This window comes from Drosophila persimilis, unplaced genomic scaffold (genome assembly GCF_003286085.1).
Source record: "Drosophila persimilis strain 14011-0111.01,24,50 unplaced genomic scaffold, DperRS2 tig00000652-arrow-arrow-pilon, whole genome shotgun sequence".
Classification (NCBI taxonomy): Eukaryota; Metazoa; Arthropoda; class Insecta; order Diptera; family Drosophilidae; genus Drosophila; species Drosophila persimilis.
Genome location: NW_020825329.1, coordinates 17,086 through 26,189, shown reverse-complemented (window position 1 = coordinate 26,189; position 9,104 = coordinate 17,086). Strand labels below are relative to the sequence as shown.

Here is a 9,104-nt window from a genome sequence, read left to right as displayed (position 1 = left end):
AAAGAAAAGGCAAGGTGAGATGAGGAACCCAAGAACTCGGGAAGCTTACCAGATCCAAGGCAAAGCCAAACAACGCGTCGCCAGACCTGGAAGTAAAAAAGGGCCAAATAAGAAGAAAATATATATAAAAAAAAAGGAAAAAAAAAAAAAGGGAGGAAGAAGTGGGAACCGAAGGAAGGCTTACAAAACCAGGGGGCACCCTAGGGTTAACGCGGCGAGAGGCGCGGATAACTTTCAAAACGGGAGCGAGCGAGAGAGCCAGCTGGAAAGCAAGAGAGTGCCGTCCCACGGACCCATGTAAGGCACCGTTACAGGGAACGGTGAGCACCGGCACGAGCCCTTATAAAGGAGGGGGCAGCGCGCGATCAGGTCTTTTCAAAGTGGACCACGTGCGAGGAAAAAAAAAAAGGAAAGAGTATAAAATGCAGCATCATTTGATAAGATACCTGACGGAGCAGCGAAAATGGATTCGCCGCGGGTATCCAGCCATAGGAGACGTGCAAAGGGCAAGCAGGAGTAGGTCCCCGGAGCTCCAGCTATTGGCCTCACCGCTGGTGTCGCCCGCGGGATCCACGGGACCGACGATGTCCCCGGTGGTATCGACGGGGTACACCGATGAGGGAAGCGATCTGGAGTTGGTGAGCTGGGAGCCGGCACCTCGGAGGAAACGCGCACACGAGGCGAAGCGCGAGGAGCCCCCGACCAACCGACGAGAGGAGCCCCGGAACAGCAGACGCAAGGAGCCCAGCGCCAGCAAGCGCGAGGAGCCCCGCGCCGAGGAGCGCGAAGAGCACCGGGCCAGTAGGCGCAAGGGGCCTCGCGTCAGCAAGCGCGAGGAGCCCCACACCGTCAACCGCGAGGAGTCCCGGACCAGCAAGCGCGAGGAGCGGCCTGAGAGAGGACAGAGGGGGCGCACGAAGGAGGAGCCCAGGGAGAGGGTCTCGAAGCGGGCGTCCACCCAGTCGACGCGTACGCCCAGGGAAGAGGCGTCGTCGGCGCGCACAAGGGGGAGGTCGGCGGCGCGGCAACGGGGTCGGCAACCGACAGACCCACAGGTCGAGGAGCGGCAGCCAACGCCGATCGAAACCGCGGTCAAGGAGCCACAGGCAACGCCGGCTGACGCCCCGGAAGACGACGCGGCCGCTGAGGCACGACGCCTCGCGGAATGGCACCGGCGGTTCGCACTGGCCGCGGCAGCGGAGGAGCAGAGGCAACGGCGGGTGTGGGAGGACGCCCTGGCGCTGGCGAAGAGGCTCAAGGCCGCGCAGGAGGCCGAGAAGGAGGCGCGAGAAGCGGAGGCGGAGCGCCACAAACGAGACGTCGCGCACCAATGGAGGTGCATTAGCAAGTTGCACGCAGCGGAGCAAAAGGAGAGGGCGCGTCTGCGGACGGAAGCGGAGAAGGCGAGGGCGACGCGGGCGGAGGGCGCGGCAGGCGGGCTGGCGGTGATCTCCAGCGAAGAGGAGGAGGCGGAGTGCCCACCAGCGCCGAAGGCGGCCCGAGTCCAGTCGCCCGAAGAGGAGTGGCAGGAGAGGCTACGACGAGCCGAGGTGGAGGAGGACGAGCTTTGGCAGCCACCCCCTGAAGACGTCGAGTCCGAGGAGGAGCCACGGCCGCAGGCCCCACCGCCGCCGGGAGCAGAGGAAGAGCCGCTCCAGAGTCAGCCGCCGGACGACAACACGCGCGGCGAAGGGGATCAGCAGCCGCGGCAGCAGCAGCAGTATCAGCAGCATCAGCAGCACTGGCACGGGCCACAGGGAGCCGCCATTGGGCCATTCGTCTCGCAAGAGGTGCGCTCCGCGGTAAGAGACGGCATGTTGTGGCACGTGCAAACGCTGCACATATCGTGGGCCTCGGGGCCCGCGCCTCAGCAGCCCGAGCAGGAGCCGGGGGAGGCACGACTGTGGGAAGAGGCACCACGCGCCAGCGACGAGCGGGACCCGAGGCGGCGGGCACGGCCACAGGGGTCGACAGGCCCATCGGCAGCACCCACGGCCAAAGAAGGCGAGACGGAGAGCACAGCAAAAGCGACACCATCACTATCGGCGGAGGGCCCAGCGGCGGTACCCGTAGTCGAGGCGGCGACCGACGGCGAAGCGGGCGACGGCGAAGCGGGCGACGGCGAAGCGGGCGACGGCGCGGGAGCGGCGGCGGAGAAGGATGAGGCGGCGGAGCGCCACTCACCTGAGCCATGGGAGAAAGGACCATGGCAGTGGCCGGAACCCAGCCATGGCGAGCGGCCGAAGCTGGGGCGACAGGCGTCGTGCCCAGGGGAGCGGACGGAGGCGCGTCGGCCTGAGCTCCAACGCCAGGCATCGTGGCCACAGACGAGATCGGCGGACAACGCACGGTGGCGGCCCGTCAGCCGCGAGGAGTGGCCGGCCGTCGTCACGCGCTCCCTCGCGCGGATAAAGCCTAACTCAAGGAGGGTGAAGCGCCTGGTCACCGACGGTAGCGTTCGGTATCGGCTGTTGGTGTCCACCGAGCGGCAGGAGGTATTCCGCGCGGAGTACTGAGGAGGTGAGAAGAAAAAAAAAGGGAAGAAGAAAAATAATAAAATATTATGAAAAAAAAAGAAAGGCACGGTCTTACCTGGCGGCCGAGGAACGGCGGGGCATCGGGGAAGCGTGAATGAAGACACAGAGAGGGAGGCGAAGCGGGAGAAAACTTACCCGAAGCATCCAGTGGGCAGGCGGCAGGCGGGCGCGCCAGCGGAGGGCGGTAGGGAAGACCGAACGCGCACAAAGAAAAAAAAAGGGGAACACAAAACGTCCGGCATCGCGAGGAAATAGTACGTTTTCAGTCCATTGAGGGATTCGCGATCCGGAAGTAGAGTACGCACGCTGCGACATATCGAGTAGATCGCAAAGACGACCCTACGCTTTATCGAGTGGAGCATAAGGGCAACTCTGGGTCATATCGAGTAGGTCAGAATAGCGACCATTACCCATGACGGGCAGGGGCGACAGAGGCTCCTCCGCGAACCACCGATAGGGGGAAATCGAAGCGATCGCACGCATTAAAGAGATATGGCAACACCGCCAGGCGCAAGACCGAAAGAGGGCGCCAGGGACCCCTGTCGAGAACAAACCACGCGCGCGCCGGTCGCGCGGGCATTTTTGAAACATCCCAAACCCGGGTCGCGGAAAACCGGAGTTTTTCCGTCAATAAAAGAAAGGGGGAAGTGTGAGGAAAGGTATTCCCACACATAGGGGGCACTATAGGGTAAAGCGCTAACGACCGTTATCCGGGGATATCCGGAGGCGGCGAATTCCCGAGGAGAGCGCCCCCGGGGTCCAAAGATGAGAGGGGAGGAACCCTGGGGAGAGAGCAGGGATGACGGGATCGGGCCGGCAGTGGTCCAGCGCATGTCCAAATATGGTCATGAGATCACGCCACCAGCCAGGTCCCGTTGGAGAGCGAGCTGCGGGATGACGGGATCGGGCCGGCAGTGGTCCAGCGCATGACCAAATATGGTCATGAGATCACGCCACCAGCCAGGTCCCGTTGGAAAGCGACAAGGGAATGAAGGAACGCCGATGGAAAAGTACGGGCACCGCATGGCGGGAAGTGCCGTTAGCGTCAGGCGGCATCGGCGGCGCCGACGCAGAAGCGAGCCTATAAGAGGAGGGCCGCGACCAGAAAGGAGGAGAGTCCACAGACGGAGCCAACACGAGTGCAGTGAATAGTGAGCCACAAAAAGTGAAACCAAGCAAAGGGAAAAGAACAGTAGCCAGCAAACGCGTTGTGTGAAGATTAAGAGGCGTGCAGCCAAGAGCCAGAGACTCAAATCCCTTGAACCAACGGCGCCCCGCGTGAAACACATCCTTTCAGGAGTGAGGCACCCTCGGGCCGAAAAGCCAAGTGAGTCGAGTGAGAGCGAACGCGTCAGGCGCCTGACTGAGAGGTGGATTTGGGCCCCGTGCCAAGAATCGCTAGCCCCAGTCAGTAGAGCCGGCGGTGCCACGCTTGGCGACGCCGTGGGGGGCCCAGGGAGCAACGCGCTCATCGGACCACAGAGGATAGTCGGAAGGAGAACCAGCGCCGGAATCCGCGTAGCGTAAGATAGACTTAAGATACCAATAAAGCATTTTTAACATACCAGTACAAGATCCAACCCGTGCATTCTTACTTGTCGTCGGGGCAACATATAAATATTGTTGCAGCGAGCCTACCGACCGCTGAGCCAGCCCAGCTGCATCAGACGGAGAAGAACGGTTCGTTACAGGGGCTATATTGCCATATTGGTGCTCATGCCCAAAATATGCGATCCTGCCACATTTCCTGGAGCGTGGGTGCTATATAGGTGCGGTGGTTCAGTATACATGCCAGTGCTGGATAGGGAAGGTTTCTATATAAGTGCAGGTGTCATATAATTTCAGAGGTTACACTTTTTTAGGGCTATATTGCCATATTGGTGCTTATGGCCAAAATATGCGATCCTGCCAAATTTCCTAGAGCGTGGGTGCTATATAGGTGCGATGGTTTAGTATACATGCCAGTGCTGGATAGGGAAGGGTTATATATAAGTGCAGGTGCCATATAGTTGCGGAGGTTCTACTTTTTTGGGGCTATATTGCCATATTGGTGCTCATGCCCAAAATATACGATCCTGCCACATTTCCTGGAGCGTGGGTGCTATATAGGTGCGGTGGTTCAGTATACATGCCAGTGCTGGATAGGGAAGGGTTCTATATAAGTGCAGAAGCCATATAGTTGCGGAGGTTCCACTTTTTTGGGGCTATATTGCTATATTGGTGCTAGTTCCCAAGATGTGCGATCCTGCCACATTTCCTGGAGCGTGGGGGCTATATAGGTGCGGTGGTTCAGTATACATGCCAGTGCTGGATAGGGAAGGGTTCTATATAAGTGCAGGTGCCATATAGTTGTGGAGGTTCTACTTTTTTGGGGCTATATTGCCATATTGGTGCTAGTTCCCAAGATGTGCGATCCTGCCAAATTTCCTAGAGCGTGGGTGCTATATAGGTGCGGTGGTTCAGTATACATGCCAGTGCTGGATAGGGAAGGGTTCTATATAAGTGCAGGTGCCATATAGTTGCGGAGGTTCCACTTTTTTGGGGGTATATTGCCCTATTGGTGCTTATGCCCAAAATATGCCACATTTCTTGGAGCGTGGGTGCTATATAGGTGCGGTGGTTCAATATACATGCAAGTGCTAGTTAGGGAAGGTTTCTATATAAGTGCAGGTGCCATATAGTTGCGGTGGTTCCAGTTTTTTGGGGCTATAGTATCATATTGGTTCTAGTGCCCAAGATGTGCGATCCTGCCACATTTCCTCTAGCGTGGGTGCTATATAGGTGCGGTGGTTCAATATACATGCATGTGCTAGATAGGGAAGGGTTCTATATAAGTGCAGGTGCCATATAGTTGCGGAGGTTCCACTTTTTTGGGGCTATATTACCATTTTGGTGCTTATGCCCAAAATATGCGATCCTGCCACATTTCCTGGAGCGTGGGGGCTATATAGGTGCGGTGGTTCAGTATACATGCCAGTGCTGGATAGGGAAGGGTTCTATATAAGTGCAGGTGCCATATAGTTGCGGAGGTTCTACTTTTTTGGGGCTATATTGCCATATTGGTGCTCATGCCCAAAATATGCGATCCTGCCAAATTTCCTAGAGCGTGGGTGCTATATAGGTGCGGTGGTTCAATATACATGCCAGTGCTGGATAGGGAAGGGTTCTATATAAGTGCAGGTGCCATATAGTTGCGGAGGTTCCACTTTTTTTGGGCTATATTGCCATATTGGTGCTTATGCCCAAAATATACGATCCTGCCACATTTCCTGGAGCGTGGATGCTATATAGGTGCGGTGGTTCAGTATACATGCCAGTGCTTGATAGGGAAGGTTTCTATATAAGTGCAGGTGTCATATAATTTCAGAGGTTACACTTTTTTAGGGCTATATTGCCATATTGGTGCTTATGGCCAAAATATGCGATCCTGCCAAATTTCGTAGAGCGTGGGTGCTATATAGGTGCGGTGGTTCAGTATACATGCCAGTGCTGGATAGGGAAGGGTTCTATATAAGTGCAGAAGCCATATAGTTGCGGAGGTTCTACTTTTTTGGGGCTATATTGCCATATTGGTGCTTATGCCCAAAATATACGATCCTGCCACATTTCCTGGAGCGTGGATGCTATATAGGTGCGGTGGTTCAGTATACATGCCAGTGCTGGATAGGGAAGGGTTCTATATAAGTGCAGGTGCCATATAGTTGCGGAGGTTTTACTTTTTTGGGGCTATATTGCCATATTGGTGCTCATGCCCAAAATATGCGATCCTGCCAAATTTCCTAGAGCGTGGGTGCTATATAGGTGCGGTGGTTCAGTATACATGCCAGTGCTGGATAGGGAAGGGTTCTATATAAGTGCAGGTGCCATATAGTTGCGGAGGTTCTACTTTTTTGGGGCTATATTGCCATATTGGTGCTCATGCCCAAAATATGCGATCCTGCCAAATTTCCTAGAGCGTGGGTGCTATATAGGTGCGGTGGTTCAGTATACATGCCAGTGCTGGATAGGGAAGGGTTCTATATAAGTGCAGAAGCCATATAGTTGCGGAGGTTCCACTTTTTTGGGGCTATATTGCCATATTGGTGCTTATGCCCAAAATATACGATCCTGCCACATTTCCTGGAGCGTGGATGCTATATAGGTGCGGTGGTTCAGTATACATGCCAGTGCTTGATAGGGAAGGTTTCTATATAAGTGCAGGTGTCATATAATTTCAGAGGTTACACTTTTTTAGGGCTATATTGCCATATTGGTGCTTATGGCCAAAATATGCGATCCTGCCAAATTTCCTAGAGCGTGGGTGCTATATAGGTGCGGTGGTTCAGTATACATGCCAGTGCTGGATAGGGAAGGGTTCTATATAAGTGCAGAAGCCATATAGTTGCGGAGGTTCTACTTTTTTGGGGCTATATTGCCATATTGGTGCTTATGCCCAAAATATACGATCCTGCCACATTTCCTGGAGCGTGGATGCTATATAGGTGCGGTGGTTCAGTATACATGCCAGTGCTGGATAGGGAAGGGTTCTATATAAGTGCAGGTGCCATATAGTTGCGGAGTTCCACTTTTTTGAGGCTAGTGTGCCATATTGGTGCTAGTTCCCAAGATGTGCGATCCTGCCACATTTCCTGGAGCGTGGGTGCTATATAGGTGCGGTGGTTCAGTATACATGCCAGTGCTGGATAGGGAAGGGTTCTATATAAGTGCAGGTGCCATATAGTTGCGGAGGTTCCACTTTTTTGGGGCTATATTGCCATATTGGTGCTTATGCCCAAAATATGCGATCCTGTCACATTTCCTGGAGCGTGGATGCTATATAGGTGCGGCGGTTCAGTATACATGCCAGTGCTGGATAGGGAAGGGTTCTATATAACTGCAGGTGCCATATAGTTGCGGAGGTTCCACTTTTTTGGGGCTATATTGCCATATTGGTGCTCATGCCCAAAATATGCGATCCTGTCACATTTCCTGGAGCGTGGATGCTATATAGGTGCGGCGGTTCAGTATACATGCCAGTGCTGGATAGGGAAGGGTTCTATATAAGTGCAGGTGCCATATAGTTGCGGAGGTTCCACTTTTTTGGGGCTATATTGCCATATTGGTGCTTATGCCCAAAATATGCGATCCTGCCAAATTTCCTAGAGCGTGGGTGCTATATAGGTGCGGTGGTTCAATATACATGCAAGTGCTGTATAGGGAAGGTTTCTATATAAGTGCAGGTGTCATATAATTTCGGAGGTTACACTTTTTTAGGGCTATATTGCCATATTGGTGCTTATGGCCAAAATATGCGATCCTGCCAAATTTCCTAGAGCGTGGGTGCTATATAGGTGCGGTGGTTCAGTATACATGCCAGTGCTGGATAGGGAAGGGTTATATATAAGTGCAGGTGCCATATAGTTGCGGAGGTTCCACTTTTTTGGGACTATATTGCCATATTGGTGCTTATGCCCAAAATATGCGATCCTGACAAATTTCCTAGAGCGTGGGTGCTATATAGGTGCGGTGGTTCAGTATACATGCCAGTGCTGGATAGGGAAGGGTTCTATATAAGTGCAGGTGCCATATAGTTGCGGAGTTCCACTTTTCTGAGGCTAGTGTGCCATATTGGTGCTAGTTCCCAAGATGTGCGATCCTGTCACATTTCCTGGAGCGTGGGTGCTATATAGGTGCGGTGGTTCAGTATACATGCCAGTGCTGGATAGGGAAGGGTTCTATATAAGTGCAGAAGCCATATAGTTGCGGAGGTTCCACTTTTTTGGGGCTATATTGCCATATTGGTGCTTATGCCCAAAATATGCGATCCTGCCACATTTCCTGGAGCGTGGGTGCTATATAGGTGCGGTGGTTCAGTATACATGCCAGTGCTGGATAGGGAAGGGTTCTATATAAGTGCAGGTGCCATATAGTTGCGGAGGTTCCACTTTTTTGGGGCTATATTGCCATATTGGTGCTTATGCCCAAAATATACGATCCTGCCACATTTCCTGGAGCGTGGATGCTATATAGGTGCGGTGGTTCAGTATACATGCCAGTGCTGGATAGGGAAGGGTTCTATATAAGTGCAGAAGCCATATAGTTGCGGAGGTTCCACTTTTTTGGGGCTATATTGCCATATTGGTGCTTATGCCCAAAATATGCGATCCTGCCACATTTCCTGGAGCGTGGGTGCTATATAGGTGCGGTGGTTCAGTATACATGCCAGTGCTGGATAGGGAAGGGTTCTATATAAGTGCAGAAGCCATATAGTTGCGGAGGTTCCACTTTTTTGGGGCTATATTGCCATATTGGTGCTTATGCCCAAAATATGCGATCCTGCCACATTTCCTGGAGCGTGGGTGCTATATAGGTGCGGTGGTTCAGTATACATGCCAGTGCTGGATAGGGAAGGGTTCTATATAAGTGCAGGTGCCATATAGTTGCGGAGGTTCCACTTTTTTTGGGCTATATTGCCATATTGGTGCTTATGCCCAAAATATACGATCCTGCCACATTTCCTGGAGCGTGGATGCTATATAGGTGCGGGGGTTCAGTATACATGCCAGTGCTTGATAGGGAAGGGTTCTA

At 53.5% G+C, this 9,104-nt stretch overlaps 1 protein-coding gene across 1 annotated transcript; it reads left to right on the top strand.

Annotated features, from left to right (window-relative positions):
* Positions 1-584: 584 nt before the first annotated feature.
* On the top strand, positions 585-1,177 carry LOC113566231 (neurofilament heavy polypeptide-like; the record flags this gene model as incomplete). Its single annotated transcript, XM_026990988.1, has 1 exon — positions 585-1,177. A coding segment is annotated over exon 1 (593 nt), but the record flags the coding sequence as incomplete, so codon positions are not given.
* Between the last annotated feature and the right edge of the window lie 7,927 nt (positions 1,178-9,104).